Source organism: Balaenoptera acutorostrata, chromosome 11, assembly GCF_949987535.1.
Source record: "Balaenoptera acutorostrata chromosome 11, mBalAcu1.1, whole genome shotgun sequence".
Classification (NCBI taxonomy): domain Eukaryota; kingdom Metazoa; phylum Chordata; class Mammalia; order Artiodactyla; family Balaenopteridae; genus Balaenoptera; species Balaenoptera acutorostrata.
The window spans coordinates 64807518-64833336 of NC_080074.1; the positions used below are offsets into that span (position 1 = coordinate 64807518).

Here is a 25819-nt window from a genome sequence, read left to right on the forward strand (position 1 = left end):
ACAACTACTGAGCCCTCAAGCCACAAATACTTAGCCCGTGAGATACAACTACTGAAGCCTGCGCGCCTAGAACCCGTGCTCCGCGACGAGAAGCCACCGCAGTGAGAAGCCCATGTGCCACAACTAGAGAAAGCCCACACACAGCAATGAAGACCCAACGCAGCCAAAAATAAATAAAAATAAATAAATTTATATACATAAAAAAAGTAACAGTAATCTAAATTTGAAGACAGGAACTACACAAAGTGCGATATATATATATGGCTCCACATCTGTACTATCGGTAGTAAATCTGATGTTAGTCACACTCCTTAAACTTCTATCTCTTAACAGACTTGTTGTTGCCAAGGGGGAGGTGGGGTAGGGGAGGGATGGACTGGGAGTTTGGGGTTAGTAGATGCAAACTATTATATAAAGAATGGATAAACAAGGTCTTACTGTATAGCACAGGGAACTATATTCAATATTCTGTGATAAAACATAATGGAAAAGAATATAAAAAAGAACGTGTGTGTGTATTACTGAATCCCTTTGCTGTACAGCAGAAATTAACACATTGTAAATCAACTATACTTCAATTTAAAAAAAACCCCACTTCTATCTCTTAATACTCTTCATTGCTTAATTTTAGAGCACTATATTTTCCTGTAAGGATAAATTTTGTGCATGATTTTACCACTACTTTGTCTTACTACTCAAGATTCAAAATGATATTAGATATTTAATTAATTTCATTAAAAATGAAATAAGCATTCTATTTCTATGTAGTATATGCAACCCTCCTAATACAAAATTCATCCACTCAAAATGCTGGCTAAATGAATAATAACTTCATTTAAGCTTTCAGTGTTATTACAGCAAACTTTTTAAAATATCAACTGGTTGCCAATTCACTTAAACCAACTCTAAGTTCAAAGTAGCCAGTGGATAGGTATATTATAACAAGGAGGGAGCAAAACCTAACCACCTTAAATTATTATATGGAAATACCACCCCATTCTACTTCAGAAATCAACTTACAAGCTGACCGACCTTAGAAATCTAATCCAGATATATATAATAAATAAACTGAGAACAAAGGTTTATATACCTTGACTAATGCCAGGGAACTAAGCAGTGATAGAAATGCCTACTCCCTATTACACTTATTTTCCAAAGAGACCCTTTAGAACTTAGAAAAATAAAGTTAGGTAATCAGGTTCTATAGTCTATCTTTAGTTTCTTTTAAATTTCATCCATTTTAAGTCCAAGCAATTAATAATCCATGCTAATTAAATGAATGTGAAAAAAAAAACATATCTCACAAGTTGAACTGTAGTAGAACTATGATATAACACAACCTTTTTCTCAAAATTAATCCCTGCAATCTCACATTTATAAATGCATTTCACACTGACAAAAGTGATGGGAAAATTGACAGAACTTGCGTTGATCCCAACTAATAGATCAAGAAACTTGGACTCTGAAAGACTGTAATTTAGGTCTCTTTTAACTATATTGACTGTTTTTTCCTTTCATCTTTAATTTCACACTTTCCTTTAATAAGATCTTTAAAATAAACATTCTTTTTAAATTACAATGTTCATGTTTGGCCATTTGAAATCAGTATTTATAAAAATCACCTAATATTTCATTAACATAAACTTTTCAAATAATAAAATAGACCGATCAATGCCATGTTTACTAGAACAATGATAAAGAGACTGGAGGGGGAAAAAGACTAGCATACTACATTCTCATTTTACCAATAAAACCATAAAGTTTACCAGAAACATCATATATTTGGTAACTCAGATCTTCTGGTCCCAAAATCATTCCATCAGTTGATTCCTCAATGCCTGTAGTAGTTCTTGTGGTTTCACAAGATGAATACATTACTTCATATTCCTTACACATATCATCTGCAAGTTCTCTACTACCTGTATTAAAGAAAACATACTGGAAGTGAATAGTAATTCTTTAAAATCCTATCTTTAGGCACTCTGGGCACAACAAGATTTTAAAGAATTCTAGCAATTGGGAAAATATCCACATGATTTTAAGTAAGAGTCCAAAGGAGTTAAGTTTGACCATTATGGATAAGCTAAAATGATTAACAATAGCTTAAACTTATATAGTACTATCTATGTATAAGACAGCTTCATGTACTTTATTCACTTAATTCTCAGAAAAACCAATGCCAAAATTAATTGCTACTGTTAATGTTTTACAGATGAAGGCAACAAGCATGGAGAGGTTAAGCCATTTGCCTAAGATCAAACAGTGAGTAAACAGCATTGGCAATGATGGTAGATCAAAACTAATTTAAAAATACCACATTGTACATGAGTTAAATGCTGAACCCAAAGATACAGCTACTGTCTGAAATTAGTGGCAATCCATTCGTACTGGAAATAAACAAGAATGGTATACAAGCTACATGTTAAACATTTATAAATATATTTTATCAAATAATCAAAGAATGTATTAAAAGTTCTATAAACTGGTTTGGCCGTATGTTTAACCAAAATGTGATTTAATCTGATGACATATTTACGACTTACCCTCAGGATGAGCCCCTGATGTGGCTGCTGTTTCATGCCAAGAGCTTTCAGTTCCATGAGTTACTGGTGTGGCATCAGTACTTCCTGGAGGTATTTCTTGCCATACTTTGGCATTGGGATTTAAGCCAGTTCCTTTAGATGTTACCTGCTAAATATTAAAAGGATCCATTTGTTAATTTTAAAAGTCAGTGCATTAAAATTATAAATTTAGACAAAACTTTTCCATTACTGGGCTTCCCTGGTGGCGCAGTGGTTGAGAATCTGCCTGCTAATGCAGGGGACACGGGTTCGAGCCCTGGTCTGGGAAGATCCCACATGCCACGGAGCAGCTGGGCCCGTGAGCCACAATTGCTGAGCCTGCGCGTCTGGAGCCTGTGCCCCGCAACGGGAGGGGCCGCGATGGAGAAAGGCCCGCGCACCGCGATGAAGAGCGGTCCCCGCACCGCGATGAAGAGTGGCCCCCGCTTGCCGCAACTGGAGAAAGCCCTCGCACGAACCGAAGACCCAATACAGACAAAAATTAATTAATTAATTAATTAATTAAAAAAAAAAAAAGAAAATCCTTAAAAAAAAAAAAAAACTTTTCCATTACTTAAATGTGAAGAAAATCCCCAATAATATTATATAATTTAATAGTAAATATTAAATAAACAATATTTTAAAGTTTTTGGCTCAACTTGAAAATATAAACCTTTTTAAGCAGATGAACTTGAAATGCTTATATGTAAAATTTAGCTACCTATACAATAAAAATATTTTTATTAATACTATTAATATAGAAATATAGAAATATATATAATATATTAATATAATATATATAAATATAATAATATAATATAATAATAATATTATAATATATAAATATATTAATATAGAAATACTGCTTTACCCCAACCTACTTGCAAGTATTATAAAATTTATTAAAACTATTCACATATCTTTGACGTTAGTGTGTGTTTGAGTACCTAGAACAAATTTTTGAGTTATCTACAGCAATTTTCCACAGTACATAATTTTTATTGCCATCTAAGCTGTGATAGAGAGTCTGAATGATTCTATAAGTGGAAATTTTTTCCCAAGTCAAAAACCGCATTCTGGGACTTCCCTGGTGGCGCAGTGGTTGGGAGTCCGCCTGCCAATGCAGGGGACACAGGTTCGAGCCCTGGTCTGGGGGGATCCCACATGCCGCAGAGCAACTGAGCCCGTGTGCCACAGCTACTGAGCCTGCGCTCTGGAGCCCGCGTGCCGCAGCTGCTGAAGCTCGCGCGCCTGGAGCCCGTGCTCCACAGTGGGAGAGGCCACCGCAATGAGAAGCCTGCACACTCTAATGAAGTGCAGCCCCTGCTCACTGCAACTGGAGAAAGCCCACGTGCAGCAACAAAGACCCAATGCAGCCATAAATAAATAAAACCAAAAAAAACCAAAAAAACCGCATTCTGCCTTATGTTACAATGCATTATTTCATTTGTCCTGAAAGTGTATTTTCTTTTTTATAATTTATTTATTTATTTATTTTTGGCTGCGTTGGGTCTTTGTTGCTGCCTTCAGGCTTTCTCTAGTTGCAGCGAGTGTCGTCGCCATGCGTGGGCTTCTCATTGAGGTGGCTTCTCATTGAGGTGGCTTCTTTTGTTGCAGAGCACGGGCTCTAGGCATGCGGGCTCAGTAGTTGTGGCGCACAGGCTTATTTGCTCCGCAGTATGTGGGATCTTACCAGACCAGGGCTCAAACCCGTGTTCCCTGCATTGGCAGGCGGATTCCTAAACACTGCGCCACCAGGGAAGCCCAGAGGATTTGTTTTCTTTCTGCTGGATGACTGCACAGTAAGACTACCAATCTGTATCACTTAAAATTTTCAACGTGGGTTTCTGGAGAACAAGTAGTGGGAATTTTAGCCCTACTCTGCATCAAAGAGGATTTGTGGTTAGAATAAGATCCCTCCTTCCACCAACCCAGAGCCAAGGCTAAAGCTGACAAGTTTTCCTTTTCTCTGAGAAAGCTGTTTTTTCCCCTAGTTTATCTTGTGTCCTGTCTCTAAGCACTGCGATTAAAATCTAAGCTCTGGGCCACTAAGGATCAATAGATGCATTAGGGGCAGGCCCTAGGTCTAACACCTGCTTCTCTCTCTGGATTAGTACTTCCTGATTTTTTTGGTCTGAAGATTTCATTTGCTTTCTTACCAGCTTAAAGCTCTGCTTAAAAAATAATTTTAAAAAATTAACCAACTTCCCAGTTGTTTTCCAAAATCTCAAATTCATATTTCTTTAAAAGTACCAATACTGCCTTAAGAAAGCTAAATTGGGGAATTCCCTGGTGGCGCAGTGGTTGGGAATCCGCCTGCCAATGCAGGGGACACAGGTTCAAGTCCTGGTCCAGGAGGATCCCACATGCTGCGCAGCAACTAAGCCTGTGTGCCACAGCTGCTGAGGCCCACGAGCCACAACTGCTGACGCACGGGCGCCTGGGGCCATGCTCCACAGCGGGAGAGGCCACCGCAGTGAGAGGGCCACGCACTGCAACGAAGAGTGGCTCCTGCTCGCTGCAACTAGAGAAAGCCCGCGTGCAGCAACAAAGGCCCAATGCAGCCAAAAATAAATAAATAAATAAATAACTATTTTTTTTAAAAAAAAAGCAAAATTGAAGAGAACTTCCAACAATTGAGAGGCAACTATGGTATAACAGACAAAGATCAAGTTTACTCTTCCACCCAGTAACTGTGCAATCACTGACTCCAGTTTCCTTATTTTAAAAAATATAATGGGATTTCCCCGGTGGTGCAGTGGTTAAGAATCCACCTGCCAATGCAAAGGACATGGGTTCAAGCTCTGGTCTGGGAAGATCCCAGATGCTGTGGAGTAACTAAACCCATACACCACAACTACTGAGCCTGAGCTCTAGAGCTCGCAAGCCACAACTACTGAAGCCGGCACGCCTAGAGACCGTGCTCCGCAACAAGAGAAGCCCCAGCAAGGAGAAGCCAGTGCACCACAGTGAAGAGTAGCCCCTGTTCACCACAACTAGAGAAAGCCCGCGTGCAGCAACAAAGACCCAACACAGCCAAACAAAATAATAAATAAATAAATAAAACCTTCATTAGGAAAAAAAAGTAAACAAGCAAGTTTTAAAAATATATATGTGTGTGTGTGTGTGTATATATATATATAATGCCTATTCTACCAAAACTCCTTATAGTTTCTACACACCTTGGACACCTAACTTCATGTGTGTTGGTCACTACTTCCTCTTTCCCTCTTGTTATTTGTACATACTTCTGTTTTGTTACCACTATAATAGTTTATTTAAGTAAGTGTTCTTTGCAACCAGGCAGTGGGCTCAATGAAGAAAAGGTAGAAACTGGGTCTTCCTCTTCTATTTCAGCTATTAATATAAACCAGGCCAAGAGTAGACCTTCAACTGTCTATTTGAATGGAACAGTAGAGGCATAGGCGCAAAACAAAACAAACAAAAGAACCCAACTAATGTTTAGCTACTGTATTTACCCTTCTGATGTGCTAGAAAATCAGAGTTGATACAATCTTCCTTGTTTTCATGTGCCTGTTTGGAAGTCTTACATTGGAGTGGTTCTTGGCTTTTGATTTCAGGGCTGCTAAAAGCTTTTAAAATAAACATCAAAACCAATAACAAAATGTCAAACGTAGCAAGGGAGCAAAAGCATCTTTGAAGTAGCACCAAAGATGAATAACCAAAGCAACATCTTTGCTTAGAGATGTTAATTCACAACTACTTCATATCATAATTAGCTCAGGGAATAAACAACCAATTTTCTTATAGCACCACCAGGTAGCCCCACCAGGACAGGTACCCAGGTATTATTATTTAAAAACCTCTAGGTATGTAATTCCTTGGTGGTCCAGTGATTGGGTCTCCACGCTTCCACTGCCGGGGGTATGGGTTCAATCCCTGGTCAGGAAACTGGGATCCTGAAAGCCTCACGACGTGGCAAAAGAAACAAACAATCAAAAACACCTCTAGGTACCAGTTTTTTCTTTCTTTTTTAAAAATATTTATTTATTTATTTATTTGTTTGTTTGTTTGTTTGTTTGGCTGCACCGGGTCTTAGTTGTGGCACACGGGATCTTCTTCGCAGCATGCAGGAACTTTAGTTGCGGCATGCAGGAACTTTAGTTGTGGCATGCAAACTCTTAGTTGCAGCATGCATGTGGGATCTAGTTCCCTGACCAGGGATCAAACCGGGGCCCCCTGCACTGGAGAGCGGAGCCTTAGCCACTGGACCACCAGGGAAGTCCCTAGGTAGCAATTTTGGAATGCAAGTCAACTTTACATTTGCCCCTATGTAGACATGTGAACAGTGCATGCTTATCAGTTAGAATTCAGAATCCACTCTGGCTAAATTAAACAGAAAGGTAATTTATTAAAAGATAGTGTCACTGTCACTGGAAGGGCTGAAAAAAAAAACAGATGCAAAGGTAGCATCACTCAAAATAATGTTCCGGAAGTGCCCTGATGAGGAAATCACTAACCCTGCCACCACCAAGCAGTAAATGCCAAAATTCAAATCCATTACAACTTTTATTATTACCAGCACCAATGCCACTTCTCCATTGGGAACTCAACCTTGTATTAACTCCACTTTAAGCTGACCACCTCTACTGCCACTTCTGTCTATAAAATGGAAGTTACGAATAGAACCCTCATTTCCCTACATTGTATATTTTCAAATAGAAGACATCTGTAGGTGTAGTCTGACTAGTGGCTCTTAGGTAACATGCTTGCATCCATCTAGATACAAGGGAATCTGGGAATTTGAGTTTTGACTAGTACGTTCACTGGAGAGGCCTAACTCATAATATGGGCATTTCTGCAAATGTAGAAAGCTACTGAAGAAGTGGGAGGTCCCAAATATGACAAAGAGATTAAGGCTAATATTTAACATACAAGATGTATTATGCCACGTATACTTAATTTATAAACAAATACCCAATATTGGGGAATTACGATTTTAAAAACTTACCTTTTACTTACTGATGGGATGTACTATTTCACTGAGCATTTAATAATGACTCAAAATAATTAACTAGATGCCTTTCAGCAGCATACTACCCATAAATCTGATGTCTCCCTTGCTAATGGTGCCAAGAATAATCAAAGTGTGAGGTCTATGGCATATAGACGAGCAGTACTCCTGGGCATATTTATATTTTTCTCCAGCCTAGTTAAGAGTATACACTCTAAAAGCCATTAATGTACAGAAGAAGACATATATAAGAATGTATATTGCAGCCCTGACCCCATTAGTGAAAGATTGAAAATAACCTAAATATCCACCTATAGACAAATGGTTAAATAAAATGTAGTATATTTCATAACACAGAATACTATAAAAGTAAAAAAAAAGGGCTACATACACTAATGTGTAAAGTGCTCCAAGGTATATTATTCAGTGAAAAAATTCAAGTTGCAAAACAATAAGCATTTTGTTTTTTATTCATATTAACAAACATAAAATCATTGTACAGATAAAACATATTGGTATGTAAAAACAGAAAAGGTTTGGAAGGTTACTATTAACAATAGAACTGGGGACTTCCCTCGTGGTGCAGTGGTTAAGAATCCGCCTGCCAATGCAGGGGACACGGGTTTGAGCCCTGGTCCAGGAAGATCCCACATGTCGCAGAGCAACTAAGCCCATGCGCCACAACTACTGAGCCGGCGCTGTAGAGCCCGTGAGCCACAACTACTGAGGCCCACACACCCTAGCGCCTGTGCACCGCAAGTAATGAGCCCACACACCCTCACAACTACTGAAGCCCACACACTCTAGGGCCTGTGTGCCACAACTACTGAGCCCGCGTGCTGCAACTACTGGAGCCCGTGCTCCACAACGAGACGCCACCGCAATGAGAGGCCCGCACACCGCAATAAAGAGTAGCCATTTCTCCAACTGGAGCAAGCCCGCCCGCCCACAGCAACAAAGACACAATGCAGGCAAAAAAAAGAAAAAAAAAACAATAGAACTGCAAACTAGTAAGAAATCTGCCAAACAGGGAAAAGGTACAAAAACAAGCAGGAATAATTAATTGCAAAATGTCAATTTTAGGGAATTTCCTGGTGTCCAGTGGTTAGGACTCCACACTTCCACTGCAGGAGGCACGGGTTCAATCCCTGGTCATGGAACTAAGATTCCACATGCTGCGCAGCATGGCCCCCCCACCCCCCAAAAAAGTCAATTTTACCGGGACTTCCCTTGTGGTCCAGTGGTTGAGAATCTGCCTGCTAATGCAGGGGACACGGGTTCGCGCCCTGGTCTGGGAAGATCCCACATGCCGCGGAGCAACTAGGCCCGTGAGCCACAACTACTGAGCCTGCGCTCCCCAACAAGAGAGGCCGCGACAGTGAGAGGCCCGCGCACCGCGACGAAGAGTGGCCCCCGCTTGCCACAACTAGAGAAAGCCCTCGCACAGAAACGAAGACCCAACATAGCAATCAATCAATCAATAAAAAAATGAATAAATCTTAAAAAAAAAAAAAAAAAAGTATCCACCTTCCAATGCAGGGGACACGGGTTTGATCCCTGGTCGGGGAACTAAGATCCCACGTGCTGCAGGGCAACTAAGACCACGTACCACAACTAGAGAGCCCACGCACTGCAACTACCGAGCCCGCGCACCACAACTGGAGAGAAGCCTGTGCGTTGCAACTAAGACCCAATGCAGCCAAAAATAAAAATAAATAAAAAATTTTTTTTAAAAATGTCAATTTTACCTATTGAACTACTTAGTGCCATTTTGACAAGTATAAAAAGAAACAACTCACTGCTGTAATTCATATAACTTTGCTAAAAGTTGGCAATGTTTATCAAAAGCCTTAAAATTATATATTCTTTGGTCCAAAAATTCTACTTGTCAGATTTGCTCAAAAGAAAGATATACAAAAATATAAATACAAAGATGTTCATCACAATTTCATAATAGTGAAAAATTAGAAACATTCAACTGCTATGGTCTGAACATCTGTGTAACTCCCAACTTCATATGTTGAAATCCTAATGCCCAATGTCATAGTACTGGGAGGTGGGGCCTTTGGGAGTTGCTTAAGTCATGAAAATGAAGCCCTCATGAATGAGATTAGTGCTCTTCTAAAAGAGATTCCACAGACCTCCCTAGCCCCTTCCACCACTGAGGACACAGTGAAAAGGCACTATCTATGAACCAGAAAACCCTCATGAAATACCAAATCTGTTGGTACCATGATCCTGGACTTCCCAGAAATAAATTTCTTTTGTTCATAAGCTACCTAATCTGTGATATCGTTATAGCAGCCCGAATAGAATAAGACACCAACAAGAGAGTGAGGATTTGTTCAGTAACTGTAGTCCAGCCACATACAGAATATCCTAGAGCCTTAAAACCAGATTGTATATAAAACTTTTGAGATCTGAATAAGTTCTGCAGACTGTATCAACGTAAATTTGCTTGTCTTTACACCATACTATGGTTAAGCAAGGTGTTACTACTGGAGGAACCTGGGCAAAAAGTACACGGTACCACCCTGTACATTCTGGGGACAACTTCTTGTGAATCTATAATTATTTCAAAATAAAGTTTTTAAAAATGGAGAAAAAAATATAGAAGACATGGAAAATGGTCACATTTTGAAGACACTTGGAAAAACAGTAAAGCAAGTTGCTATCTTACAGAAATGACTCAAGTCTGTGAAATAATGCACAAGCACAGAAAAAAGTGGAGAGGGAATTCCCTGGTGGTCCAGCAGTTAGAACTCCACACTTCCACTGAGAGGGCATAGGTTCGATCCCTGGTCTGGGAACTAAGATCTGCATGCCGCATGGCATGGCAAATAAATAAACAAATAAACAAACAAATAAGGTCATAACACCTCTGTAAAGCAGTATGTCAATATTGATGTGAAAAACTTTTAAAACATTCACTATTTGAGCTACCACAGAGAATATTAGCCTAAAAGCTTTATACACAAGAATGTCCTTTATAAAATTACTCAATATAAAGAAAATTTGGAAACTGAAAACGTCCATCAAAAAAAAGTTGATGTGGGGACTTCCTGGTAGTCCAGTGGGTAAGACTCCGAGCTCCCAATGCAGGGGGCCTGGGTTCGATCCCTGGTCAGGGAACTAGGTCCCACACACATGCCACAACTAAAGATCCTGAGTGCTGCAACAAAGACCCGGCACAAACTAAATAAATAAATAAAAAATTTTTTAATTGAAAAAAAAAATTAAAACGTTGATGTTTTCCTATAACAAATAATCTTTAAAATGACACAATAATGAATCTGACAAGTCAGTTTAATGAGAACAAAGACTTAATTTTTCATTTAAATTCTAGATAACCATGTTTGACTCATCTTTTGACTAAGTTTAATAAAGAAGCCCATAAAAATCCTTATCTCATTAAAAAAAAATCCTTCTCTCTCCCACAGAACTCGAAGTAAGCCCTTGAGGCTACAGTTATATAAAACATCTATTAAAGGATGTAAATTGTCCAAGTGCATGCTGAAACTATCTGCCAACATACACATATGCAGTATGTAAGCACAAAGATACTCTCAAATCACCACAAAAATATTCAAATTGTCAGTCCGTAAAACTAACAGATCAACACCTCTATCTCTAAGCAATATATGCCATTATCGAATAAGCCAAAAGCAGTCCTTATGATTGACCCATTTTATGCCAGTTCTTATCTGGGGAAAGATACAAATGAAAGGAAAAAACAGAAATGTAAATTTCTTGGCAAAATGATATCTTCTGGTCATAAGGGAGCAGTTTTAAGGTAATAGAACCAAGAGTTAGGAAAAAGTCGCCATAAATATGGCAAAACCATCTCTTTGGTCATATATAACTGTTTGTTTTACTTACCTATTTACTATCAGAAACAGAAATCCCATGCCACTTAACCCTACAAATGCTGAGAAACAGAAATAAAGTATAGAAATTGATTAAATTTATTTGCCTCATGGCAGATCAATCATCCAGGTTTAATTTTTACATCTCCAATACTGAGAGGACAACACCACAAGTACTTAAAAAAAAAAAGTGGGGTGGAATTCCCTGGCGGTCCAGCGGTTATGACTCCGCACTTCCACTGCAAGGGGCACAGGTTCAATCCCTGGTCAGGGAATTAAGATCCCACAAGCTGCAAGGGACAGCCAACCCCCACCCCCCAAAAATATAAACACCTGTCATTTCATCCAGCATGAAACTTCAGAGTCCTACCAGAAGATGCTTAGGGGCATTTTATAGAAAGTAAAAATGAAAACTGGGAATTTTTCACCCATTCTGACAAAGAAGGATAACTAACATTTATGGAACACTTAATTCATCTTCATAACAACTACATTTAAATTCTATCATCCACATTTTGTAGATAAGGAAAACCTTACTTTACCTAAAGGTAATCTGCCCAAGGCTGCACAGCTAATAAAGACAGAGCCAGAATTTGAACCTAGGTGCTCTGCAGAGTCTGCCACTATACTACAGTTGCCTTAGAGAAAACTTTAAGACAAGTTACATACTATTTAAGGAATATTACAAATCTCCTCACCAAGCCTGTAAAACAGTCCCTGGCCCCAGTTCTACCTAGAGTGGCTAACAATACAGAAGAAATGGATATAGAAAATAGACCTCAGATAAGAACTAGAGTACCCAGGGCAGAAGTCAATTCAGCTCTGCAATGATTTCTATCTTAGGGCCACGGTACAGCTAATTTTCAGCTAAAAAAAAAAAAAGTAAGATCCATGGTAATTTATGCAATAAAATTTACCCCCTATTACAAAGCACTTATCCTAACTTGAATTATTTTGTCTGCAAGCTCCACAATGACAGTGACCTTGCCTATGGTTTACTCTTCTCTAGCACCTTGAACAGTAAATAGCACACAGGAGACCAATAATAAAATTTATATGCTATATGAGAGTTTCTTAAACTTTACTGTGCATAAGAATCATCTAGGGATCTTGATAAAATGCAGATTCTGATTCAGCAGTTCAGGGATAGGGCTAGAGAGTTTGTATTCTAACAAGCCCTGGGTAAAGAAGTTACTGAGGCTCACACTTTGAATAGCAAGGTAACTGGACCAACCTAAGTCATTCGCCAAATTGTCAAAAATCAGGATTCACTTACTCCACACCTGGAAGGAAATCTTCAGTTTATTCATCAATAAAACTATTACTGCTGATCTTCTAATATCAGAGGAAAAGACAAGTTCCCCAAATTCCCACTTCCTCAGTCAGATGACAGATGATGAGTGCTTAAAACTCTGGGGGAGGGCTTCCCTGGTGGCACAGTAGTTAAGAATCCGTCTGCCAATACAGGGGGCATGGGTTCAAGTCCTGGTCCAGGAAGATACCACATGCTGTGGAGCAACTAAGCCCGTGCGCCACAACTACTGAAGCCTGTGCACCTATAGCCCGTGCTCCGCAAGGATAAGCCACTGCAATGAGAAGCCTGAGCACCGCAATGAAGAGTAGCCCCCACTCACCGCAACTAGAGAAAGCCCGCAGGCAACGAAGACCCAAAGCAGTCCAAAAAAAAAAAAAAAACCACCACCACCTTTGGGGTAGTCATGGATTGATCTGAAGATATAATCAAAATTAGACTTCTTCCGGGCTTCCCTGGTGGCGCAATGGTTGAGAATCTGCCTGCCAATGCAAGGCACACGGGTTCGAGCCCTGGTCTGGGAAGATCCCACATGCCGCAGAGCGGCTGGGCCCGTGAGCCACAATTGCTGAGCTTGCGCGTCTGGAGCCTGTGCTCTGCAGCAAGAGAGGCCCGCGCACCGCGATGAAGAGTGGCCCCCGCTTGCCACAACTAGAGAAAGCCCTCGCACAGAAACGAAGAGCCAACACAGCCATAAATAAATAAATAAATAAATAAATAAATAATGTTAGCTGTTAAAAAAAAAAATTAGACTTCTTCCTAAAAAGTTCTACATATGAGATTCATGATCACCTTATTGTTAAAGACTAAGAACCCAATTAATAGATATTTAGCATTTAAATAGTCCTCAAAATACCGAGTCAGTTTACTTCAAATTGGTCATCTGATAAAGCCAATAGCTAACTATACAAATGAACTCAAGAAACCTCAAACCTCAAATATCAGTACTAAATATCAAAATAATCCTTTTCAAAAAAGGGCACCTTTTAATTCCTAGTGTGTATAGCCAAGTCAGCAAACTTTGTTACGAAAACTGAAATGAGATCTTTCATAAGTATATGTGAAAGCAGCAACTCACTTATGTTTATTATGTACCAGACACTAAGCGCTTTACATTGACTGTCAATCCTCTTAACAACCCTTTGAGATAGATAATAATTATAATATCTCATATATTAGTATTATCCTCAATTTACAGATAAGGAAACTGAAAAACACAAGTTAAACAACTTGCCCAAGGTCATACAACTAGAAAGTTGCCTAACCTGAGCAGGCAGCCTGGCCCCAGAGTCCATGTTCTTAACCATTCTTTTATGCAACCTTTCACATAAATGTATCTTATTATTATTCAATCACTGCCCTCCTATTTTTTTCCTTCCTCCAACTCAAAATGATAGAATAACCCTATTTCCCTTGGCTTGCTCAACTGCAAATTTTTGTAAATCCTATAAATTTACATTTCCCATAGCCAATTCAACAACAAATACTTTAGTACCAATTTAGTACACTATCTTCCCTTGTTAATGATATGGAAAAACAACAACCAGCCAACAAGCACACAGTAAATCTCTGATCTCCTCTGAACAATTATCATACAAACCAGGACATTTTTGAGAATAAAATGGGGTGCGACATCTGTTCCAGAAAACAGGTGTACACTATGACTGTCCAGGACAAAATGGGAGGTATGGTCACTCTACCCATTTTGTAGTTTGCACTACCTAGTGGTATGAAATACTGGCCAACTATGCACTATACAAACCCTGGATTACTCCTGACTTTTCTGCTCTGACAGAGAAAATGCTTTTCTCTTCCCTCAATAATATATAAATCAAACAAAACTTGATTCCTCATCCTTGGCTCTATGCCTATGTTCATACCATACTCCTAGTAATATTCATCTGAAGTACTCCTCTGTCTTTAATTTACAGCCAGTCGTTTATAAATACAGAGATATTTTCTGAACTAAAGATTGGTTCAAATGCCCAGACAAGGCAATAGACGAGAGGAAACATGAGTATGTGATATTCAAGTTTCTTTTCCTTACATTTACTTACATTTTTTTCCACAAGAGCAAATATAAAGTGCCGATTTGCACTTTATCATTTGTATTTCTTTAAATCTTGCATATAAATGAGTCTGTATTTAACAGTCTGCAAGCTTCATTCTCATTTTAAGTTTTATTTGCCCAATTGATAATATACTCAAACTATAAAAAATGTAAAGTAAGGTAATTAACCTGTTTGGCTTAGAGCAAATCAATAACAATGCTGGGATTCAAACTCAAAGTTATACGTCTCTTAAATCAGTGCTATCTCACAGTAGCTTTTGCAATTAATAGTGCTGCTATCAGGTAGTTTTAATAAATTTCCCAGAAATACTTGCTGTGATGATCAAATGATAGTGTCTGTCAAGCCTTTACCTAGACTATATTACAAACAAGGCTTAATACATAAACACCATGAACACAGGGCTTCCCTGGTGGTGCAGTGGTTGAGAATCCGCCTGCCAATGCAGGGGACACGGGTTCGATCCCTAGCCCGGGAAGATCCCACATGCCGCGAAGCAACTAAGCCCGTGCGCCGCAACTACTGAGCCTGTGCTCCAGAGCCCGTGAGCCACAACTACTGAAGCCCACGCGCCTAGAGCCCGTGCTCCACAACTAGAGAAGCCACTGCAATGAGAAGCCTGCGCACTGCAATGAAGAGTAGCCCTGGCTGGCGGCCACTAGAGAAAGCCCGCGTGCAGCAACAAAGACCCAACACAGCCAAACAAAACAAAAAAGAAAACAAAAAAACCCACCATGAACACAACCTAAACTCTCAGAAGAATCATTCTCAAATTACAGATAGGAAGTTGAGGCTCAAAAAAAGTTGTCACTTGCCTCAGGTCATAGCTAACATTTGAACCCAGGATTCCAAAACCCTTACAGAAAATCATAGCGCAAAACACAAAAGTTTACAATGTTTTCAAGACTGGAAACCTGCCTCAAGAATTAAACTTTAAAGAAAACACAACTTAAGCAAAACACAGACTATAGGAACAATAAATGAAAATGCTACAAGCACTATCAGAGCTAAAGAGTCACTTTCCATTTTCACTTAAGGATATTCGAAGTGGAAGTTTAAAAAAATTTTTTAAGACTTCACAATGATAGCTGCATTCGTTTCCTAACTTCCTCTACTTTCCACTCCTCTGCAATACAGACACGGACTCCATCTCTACCTACAGAGTCTAAATCTTTTTTTAAGCTCCTAGGGAGAGACCAAAATTACAGATTTCAAATGTTCATGTCTAGTACTAAAGATCACTTCCATTAGCTGAGAAGTAATATGGAGCTGACAGCCTGAACAAACTCAAATTGATAGAAAATAGTTGAATATCAATATTTCTAGTTACTGGTTTTTCACATACTGTAATTTGAAGCACCATGAGGTACTTTTACATCTTTATATTCACTTTTGAGCATTTTATTCCACTTTTCACACTTCGAAAGTAATTTCTACTTCATTTTCAGCCCATTATATTTGAAAATATTTCTTTGAAAATGTTTATCCATTTTAAAATTCTGTATCCAGCTCCAATAAATATTCCAAAATCAAATTGTTCAAAAATCACTCAGCTATTCACTTATTTATAATTCTCCTTGGCAATAATTTCACAATTCGTTAAGGCACTTTCTTCTTTTCATTTTTGAAAAATCATTTTCACTAAGTCATATCTAATAACTTTTTATAAATACGTGATTATTTAAGCTAATGGGAAAAAACTGAGTACTGTACTTGAGGTAAAAGGCACAAAACTTCCCATGATTACTGAAATATAAAATCAATGAAAAATTATCTAGGCAAATATCCCACTTATTTCAGATTCTAAAGCTAACCTAAAATTTAAAATGTTATCACCCAAAAAAGCAGAAAACTTTAGAAGTCAGATAAATTACTTTTAAAATTGTGTAAGATCTGGGGGAAGAGGGATTTACTGTTTATGTGTACAGAGCTTCAGTTTTGCAAGATGAAGCTTCTGGAGATGGATGGTGGCAATGGTTGCACAACAATGTAAATGTACTTAATACCACTGAACTGTACATTAAAAATGGTTAAGATGATACATTTTGTTATGTGCATTTTACCATAATTAAAAATAATTTTTAAAAATTATGTGAGAGTATGCATCCTAGGGTGCATAAAAGTCACTGCTACCTAAATAAGTGGTTATAAGTATTCATTTTTAGGGAAAAACTCAAATAGAGACAGAAATCCAATAAAAACGTTGCCAAACAACTAGAGCAGACATAATTGGCTGGAAATACTGGAGGGGGAAAATGATCTGAAAAATGAATAAAATACTGGCAAACCATAAAAACACGAAAAGATTGCAAACTGCCTCCTTGGCGCTCAAAAACTTAAATAACTCGCTAGCAGCCAGAAGAACACAGCAAAGGGCTGTTTCAAACTTTCAGAATTTTTTCAGACCGAATTTATGCTGGAACATGTTTAACAATCTGGTATATTATCCAAACGTTTTTACCTCTTCCCAGAGAGACAGACACGGTATGTGTCTCCTTCAGAACAGAGGTGAGATAAAAACAAAACCACTGAAGTCAGTATAGCCCTTTGTCTGCAAGACCAAGTTTTTAAAAAGTTACATCTAAGTATTACTTAAAATAGGATTCCTTGTCTGCCTATAGATTTCTATTGCAGTACACTGCAATTTAGAGTTCTAATTCCACCTTCAATATTCACTAGCTGTATGATCTTGGGCAAGTTTCCTAAATTTTCTGTGCCTTAGTTTCTTTATCTCTAAAATGGAGATAATAATGCTACTTACCTCATAGATAGGTTTGAGTTGTATATAAATGTATACATGCAAAAAGACTTAACAGGCCTGACATATCAATAGTGAGCACAATTCATGAGAACACAACTATTATTGTGTTATTATCATTACTATTATCTATCCCACTGATCCCAGTTATAAACTAGTTAAGCTGGGGTCTCTCCAGAAAAATGCACACAAATAAAAGATTTTGAACACAGCTGCAGAGGACTCATCAATCCCAGGTTAGAGAAGTCCTACCAAAGCAACTTAGTTGGTAGTAAAGTGGTTATTAACCTCCCTCATGCCATGGACCTCTTCGGTAGTCCAATTAACCTATGAATCTCTTCTCAGAATGTTTTTAAGTATATGAAATACACAGGACTACAAAAAACCAATTAGAGTATAGTTTTAAAAGTATTTTAAAATTTCTAATTTAGTAATAAATGTTTCTTTACAAGTGCATTAAACAAGACTTTTTTTTACATATAATAATAAGGAGCAATGCGCATAAACAACATTTCAAGATATCTGCAAAAACTGTAATATGTTATGAAAACACTTCTCTTGTTGCATCCATTGAAATGTCAAGAATTTTTAATTCTCTTCAATTCTAGATTTCAATTAGAAGCTACTAAAAATAAACAGGCAAATTTTTTTTCCTCAACCAAGTTCACGGACTTCCTCAATTCCATCTAGGGACCCAGATTAAGAACCCCTGGCTTACTGGAAAGTAAGTGCAAAAATAAGTTTTGGAGTCAGTGACTTATGTTCTAGAAGCCAGACTTCAGACTTTAGTCCCCACATTATTTACACCTGAATGACCTTAGACATCAAACTTCTGAGCTTTGGTTCCCTCATTTAGAATAATTCCTACATCATGAGGTTACAAGGATTGAGTATTAGTTAACAAAATGCCAAAAGACCAGTATGTTATATTTTATTGATTTTAATAGCATATAATTAGACCCAAATATTTAATGCCATTGTTAATTTTCAGTAAAACTCATCATATGTGAAAAATTAAAAACCACATACTGATTTACAAAGAAAATGATTAATGGAAATATTAACTATATGTAACATTTTAGTGAGAGCTGTGATTTAGCTTCAGAATGACCTGTATCTAAATCCCAGTTCCACTACTTCAGTCTTACTAAGTTAAACTCTCCACCTCAGTTTTCTCATCTATAGAACACTGCAAGGTTGTTTTAGAAACGAGAGGATCTAGCTTAAACGGTCAATAAATGGAGTTATTATTAAAGTTCACATTTTAACAAAGCCAAAGAAATCAATTTGGACCTCAAAAGTTTATTCTGGAATTCATGTTTATATAACTACAACTTCACAGTCCTTTGCCCAGCAAAACACATACACACTTAAAACCTGCAGCATTTGCTTAGCATAACATTCCTAACACAAACTGGCACTACTTAAAATCAGATATGATTTCTTATTCTGCCCAAGGAAAACAACGAGGATAAAAAACGATCAACAGAATGGATTCAATAATTTTAAATCTTTTCATGATTTACTTGGAATCTTTACTACCAAGGTTGGAATACTCTATAAGGTAGCTGTCTCTTTAAACCCCAATATAAAGATCTCAAATGTATCAGCTACATATTGCCGGTTACATTAAAAAAAAAAAAAAAAAGGGCAGAAGCATGTGTCTACTTTATGCCGGAATACTATGGATTAAGATCTCCCCCCGTCCGTCTGAAAAAAACCCGCCATAGACTGGCTCCCGATCCATTATACAACCTGTAAATTCCTTCCCTCATTGAAAAGATTCTTTTTGTGGGCATAGTTAACAAGTGCCAAGCTGCGAAGTTGCAGCTTTGCTGGTTTGACGTTTTCACAATGCAAGAACAATATGATCTGGAATCTACTCAAAGCATTAGCCAGGCAGTCAGCTGATGCTCACTGCACACAAGAGAAAGACAGAAATAAGAGAAACTGAACCTCGTATTTGTGTAAAACAGGTATCCACTACGTTTTAAAACTAAAATAGGCCAACAGCAGATGTTCCAGTTAAAGTAATAAAAGTATTTCTATTGTTAAATAACAATTAAAAAAAAAAACCGGCTTTCCCCGAACTAGGTTTCGCTCGTTCTTGGAATTTTCCTTGTAAAGGGCTCTTATCCGTTCATAAAATCAGCCCCTCACCTCGGAGCGGCTGCCTGAGTTAACTTTTATAAAAGGTCAAAGCGGTGCCTTTCAAGGTTTCCAAACCCTACTGGCTTCTCCTCCGTTCACAGTAACTCGCTTGCCACCCACAGAACGTTCCAGAGACCTAGAGACGGGGACCAAACAAAATTTGGTGGGGGTTGCTAAACAGAGACTTTCAACTTTCTTTTCCAAACACTTCTACCGAATTTCACCTTCCTCCCTCCGCAGCCCCACATGTTGCTCGCCTGCTCCCAGAGGGCCGCGCGAGGCCTCGCTTCACCCCGGAACGCGCCCACCTGATTACCCTTTTCTCCGCAGACTCCGCCCTCCCCGCCCCCCTCCCCCCCCCCCGCTCGCCTCCTCTAGGAGGTCCATATGGGACGCTTTCCCCTTCCTCCGATCCTCACGCCGCACCATAGAAGCCTCGATTCTCCACCTTCGGTTCTCCCCCGCCACGGCGCTCGCCTCTCACAGCCTCCTAAAGTGCTGCGAGCGCGCAGAGCGGAGCCGCGGGCCTGCACGGCCCAGGTGCTGTGTCAGCCTATCTGCCGGTTCCGCGCCGTGTACGGCCTGGAAAGTCACATGGCGCTGGGACCGGCCGGCGCCTTCACACTCCTGCTCTCCTCAGAGCAGGACGAGAATCCCAAGTCCACTCACCTCCACGAAGAGCAACATGACTTTCTCCGCTCGGCCCGATCGTTCTCGCCGACGCGACTCCAACTGGCTTACAGGCCGGAGCCCCAATAGCTAGGATAAGGACACTCGCCTGGCCCCTCCAACCGGCAGCGGACCCGGCTCCTCCCCCGCCGTCAGCCGCTGCGGCCTGACCCGCCCAGTCCCACCTCCCTTGAAACAGCAACTGTTTCCGGCTCTAGAGAACAATTGCTTCCGGGAGAAGAGAAAATCCTCGGCGCGCTCAAATTTTGCACTACCTTTTCCAGCCGCAGTATGGACTGTACTATCATCTGGCCGGGGGCGGGGGGGGGAGGCGGGGGAAGCGATCAGAGGAAGGCACCATTCTGTGCCACGGGAGTGTGTAAAAATTTTACAGGCGCATTTTATTCCTGGCGAAACGGATAGTTACCATGGCCATAATAACTCCGCAGTTCTCGTGGCCCAAGACGTAGATCTGATAAAAAGCCGAGCTTGTGCAAAGTGTACTGGAAAACAACCAGCCCTGCCGAAAAGGCGGCGGCTCTCAGGGAAAAAGTAGAGAAGGGAAAAAAGCAGCAGTAATAGTAAACATATTAACAGCAACTGCTGTACATTAAAGGCCTACTACATGCCTGGCACTATTCTAAGTATTTTACGGGAATTAATCTAAACAATCAAACGCAATAATACTATTATCCCTATTTTACAGTTGAAGGAGCTCGCTAGAACACACTTTGCCCCAAGTTCCCTTGAATTAGGTACCCACATCTCTGCTCAATATAATGCTATTTGGTAGTACTTAGCCTGGATAGCCTCTTCATTGATGTTCTGCCATTAATTCAAATGAATACAACAAAAATTTTTTAAAATTATCTTTATAATTTTCTGTTAGATGATCCAAAATCCTTATTATCTTTAGCAACACTTACTAGGATTTATCCCTCCCTTATCAGTCCCACTTCTATATCCTAGCTCTGACACTCATCGTTTGAAACAGTCATGTCTTGATCTTCTCCAATGGATTTTTTCTATTCTATTATTTCAAAAAATCTTCCTAAATTGAAGGTTTCATTTTCACCAAACTGCTATTATTTGCTTTCAAGACCTTACCATTCTGATCCTATGTAATCTCCCTTAACCTCAAATGAATCCCTTCATTTTTCATTTAGATACCAAATTAATTTCCCCTTCAAATTGCTGATATTTCTTCCCATACTCTCCTACTCTGATCCGCAGTAAACTCAACATTACCTCATCTCAATTAAACCAGTCTCCTTACTTTTTCCCTGAAATACAAACTCTGCACTCACCTCCAAAGCCATGGCTCATTGGAATGCCTATCTGAAATGCCTTCATTTGTCAGTCAATCTTCTCTCTCCATAAGGTTCTCCCAAAGACTCTGCTCCCCACAGGTCTCTTCTTCATGTCCCTCGTTAGCACTTGAATATTATATTCTATCTTAAATTTTTTTTTGTTGTTTTTTAGTTTCTTCACAGGTCCCTATCATATATTTTTCACAGTCTAGGATAATGGTAGCCACATAGTAGTATCTCAACAAATGCTTGTCAAATTGAAGAGATTTTAAAATTTGCTTTAAAAAGCCTTCATTTCCAGTTGCTGATGAATTCCATGCTGCATAAAAAAATATGAAGGAGAGAGAGAGCACAATAATACTAAATTAGTTTTGTTGACAAGTATGTAGGCTGCTTTGTGAATGCCCACTAGGGTAAGCAATATAAGGAAATCAAGAGAAATTAACAGTTATTTAAGGATCTCACAATATAGTATTATTATCAACAAAGTAATTTAATAGATTAATTGATTATGTTGAGAAATGCTGGGTAATGATGGATATTTTAATGAAAACTCACATTTATATAAATAAATGTGGTCCTTTCAGAAAATATTATGAACGTCCTTGAATAAATAGACTTAATTGTGATTTATAGGAAAGGAGGGAGTGATATTTTATGACTGGTGGGGGGGAGGGTGCAGTCTAACAATAAAAGAAAGTATTCTGGGACTTAGAAAAGTTTCCATGAGTAGAGGAGTTTTAAACTATAATGAATATCCAAATTTTAGACAGTTTCCATGGAGGTACTGAGGAAGATAATGCCAAATGTTAGATAAAGAAACCTAAAGTACCGCATCTGGTTTTGAGAGGTTCACCAACTGGTGGATAGAAACAAATAATAAATAGTTACACTCAATGAGATAAGTGCTATAATACAAAGTTTACAAAATGATTTGGGAACACAGGGGAGGGAGTAATTTAGACAACAGGATCTTAGAAGGGAAAATATTTAACTTGCTCTTACATATTGATTGATATTTTTAAAAGACAATTACATTATGATCCCCTGTATCCGTTTCTTCCCCTGTATCCGTTTCTCTGAAGGATTGAAACAAATTGTTTAAATTTACAACTTTACAACAAGCACTCAACATAGGACTAAGTTACAATAAGGACTCAACATAGGAAGCTCTCATAGAGAAATTGTTATACATCCACAATTTATATAAAATCTAAAGCATACAAAATGATATTACATAGTTTATGAACACATACACCTGCAGCAAAACTATATAAACACAGACTAGACATAAATACATCAAATTCATGCTTGTTATGGCCCTCTGAAAAGGGAAAAACAGGAAGGAAGGAGTCTGGGGAGAACACCAAAGGGGACTTCAACTTTATCTCTAATGCTTTCTTTTATTTAAAAATATCTGAAGCAAATATGACAAAATGTTAATATCTGTTCATTCTGGGTGATAGGTACATGGCTATTTGTTATATTTCTTTCTGTACTTTTCACATTTTTTTAAATTAAAAAATAATCTACACAACGAACAAAACCATCTGTCCTTTTAATTGCTCTAGTGTCCTAAATCCTTTCACCACCTCTACCATCAGAGGAGCTGCCCAAAGCACTCTTCTTTCAGTTAGAAAGCAGCCTCTAAGCGTTCCCTTCAATTTCCCAGCCAACTACAGAACGTCAAAGCCTTCTTCAGTCAGGCTTCTTGAAAAAATGAGCCACTAGGCAGTGCAAAGAGTGTGATCTTCATCCAAATACTATCTTCCAAGTTTCTACAAGTCTAGGAAATGTTGAAGGGCAGCTGAGGAAGTTTGTAACACGATTATTCCGTTACAAGCTTAAACATTCTTAAGCAAAACCTCAGGAGGAGAGAAGAACCAGAAGTTACATTTGATACACTGGATCTTGAATCCTAGATTCAAGGATTGAATCACCTAGATTTTAAGCTCATTTAAAGCAGGGCTATACCTTCTATTTCTTTTAGCGTTCCTGTTGTCTATTCTTTCCTTCCCTCCCTCCCCCCTTCACCCGCTACCATCACAGCATATAGAATGCCTAATTCTCTGCATATAGTAAGCACTCTTTAAATGTTTGAGTCAATGATAATGTCACAATGGGTCTACTATGACATCACCCGGACTGAAACAGCACGGCTAGTATCAGGGTACACCACAGCCTTTGGTTGCAGGCTTTTCCTGCTCTTCTAACTTCCTTGTGGACGGCTTTATTAGCATTTGCCTATATTCTGTGAAAAACGAAGAAATAAAAGAAAATCACTCAACTTCCAAAACGTTTATCCAGATGCCAACTGAGATAGACAGTGAATAGGAAGGAGAAAAAGAAGCTTTGGATTTCACCATAATGTACAAAAATGTCCGTGATAGGTCAGAGGTCCCTAAGCTTGAGATCCCATTTACGGTACAGGATGTCATCACTAGGATTGAGCAAGCACAGCTCCACAGAGCCAGAGAGATAGGTAGTAAATGAAAAGTTTATAGATTGCAACTTGCTTTTTAAACTTTCCATGACCAGCTACATTTTTTTTTTAAGGATTCACTTTATTTTCATGACATTTGACTGTGTTTGAGGTCACATTGATTTCAAATGATGATTTCACCTGACTGTAGATAACAAGCTCCAATTCTACATTAATTCCTTTCACTTCCATATCAAAGATAATTAAGCTTTTTAAGAAATAAATCACGTGTGTTATTGAGTGACTGTGATAGAAAAATTAAAATCTATAGCTAATATTGGTATCTAATTTTAGTCAATAGTTTTAATTTGTTCTCTACTGAGCTTTTATCAAATACTTATTTTTGATACATTACATTTTAGACAATACATTTTCTCTTATGTATTCTTCTAGGAGTTTTATACTTTTAGATTTTACATTTAGACAATACATTTTCTCTTATGACAATACATTTTCTCTTATGTATTCTTCTAGGAGTTTTATACTTTTAGATTTTACATTTAGGTCTATGATCCATTTTGTCTTAATCTTTGTATATGATATCAGATATGGATTGAGGTTCTTTTTTTTTTAACAATCATTCTAGCTCTGTTTGTTGAAAAGACTACCCTTTCTCCATTAAATTGCACTTGCACCTTTACTGAAAATCAGTTGATCATATATGTGTGAGTTAATGTAGTCTCTAGTCAGTTCTCTTGATCTATGTGTCTATCTTAATGCCAATACCACAGTGTCTTTTTTTTTTTTTTTGGCCGCGTTGGGTCTTTGTTGCTGAGCGCGGGCTTTCTCTAGTTGTGGCGAGCGGGGGCTACTCTTCATTGAGGTGCGCAAGCTTCTCATTGTGGTGGCTTCTCTTGTCACAGAACACGGGCTCTAGGTGTGCAGACTTCAGTAGTTCTGGCTCGCGGGCTCTAGAGTGCAGGCTCAGTAGTTGTGGTACATGGGCTTAGTAACTCAGTGGCATGTGGGATCTTCCTGGACCAGGGCTCGAACCCACGTTCCCTGCATTGACAGACAGATTCTTTTTTTTTTTTTTTTTTTTAAATAAATTTATTTATTTTATTTATTTATTTTTGGCTGTGTTGGGTCTTCGTTGCTGTGTGCGGGCTTTCTCTAGTTGCGGCGAGCGGGGGCTACTCTTCATTGCGGTGCGCAGGCTTCTCATTGCGGTGGCTTCTCTTATTGTGGAGCACGGGCTCTAGGCGCATGGGCTTCAGTAGTTGTGGCACTTGGGCTCAGTAGTTGTGGCTCACAGGCTCTAGAGCACAGGCTCAGTAGTTGTGGCGCACGAGCTTAGTTGCTCTGCGGCATGTGGGATCTTCCCGGACCAGGGCTCGAACCCGTGTCCCCTGCATTGGCAGGCGGATTCTTAACCACTGCGCCACCAGGGAAGCCCAACAGACAGATTCTTAACCACTGTACCACCAGAGAAGTCCCACAATACCACAGTGTCTTGATTACTGAGGTTTCATAATAATTCTTGAAATCATGTAGTTTTAATTCCTAAACTTTGTTCTTTTTCAATTGTGCCCAACTTCTCTCACATCTTCCTTTTACCTCCTTTTCCTCTTCTTGGGCTTTTCTCTCAAGACTCAAACAGTCATAATCTGAAACCTGTCTTTGGGACTTCCCTGATGGCACAGTGGTTAAGAATCCACCTGCCAAT

General features: G+C 38.9%; 2 protein-coding genes across 9 annotated transcripts in view; one reads left to right on the forward strand and one right to left on the reverse strand.

Annotated features, from left to right (window-relative positions):
• Positions 1-21927, reverse strand: part of LARP4 (La ribonucleoprotein 4) — a 66472-nt gene extending 44545 nt beyond the window's left edge. For 4 of the 8 annotated variants that reach the window (XM_057556398.1, XM_057556396.1, XM_057556394.1 and 1 more), the window contains exons 1-3: positions 20362-20530; positions 2540-2691; positions 1767-1915 (exon numbers count right to left, since the gene is read on the reverse strand). In XM_057556398.1, coding sequence (XP_057412381.1) covers positions 1767-1915; positions 2540-2691; positions 20362-20379 — 319 coding nt within the window. In that variant the 5' untranslated portion in view covers positions 20380-20530. Of the gene's footprint in view, positions 1-1766; positions 1916-2539; positions 2692-11415; positions 11465-19701; positions 19806-20361; positions 20531-21668 lie in introns of those variants that run through there. The other 4 variants (XM_057556399.1, XM_057556397.1, XM_057556395.1 and 1 more) reach the window with 4 other exon arrangements.
• Positions 21928-24038: 2111 nt separating this feature from the next.
• The window catches only part of FAM186A (family with sequence similarity 186 member A), an 83956-nt gene continuing 82175 nt past the window's right edge, over positions 24039-25819 (forward strand). The window contains 1 exon segment of the mRNA XM_007179793.2: positions 24039-24167. Within this exon segment, the coding sequence (XP_007179855.2) occupies positions 24039-24167 (129 nt within the window).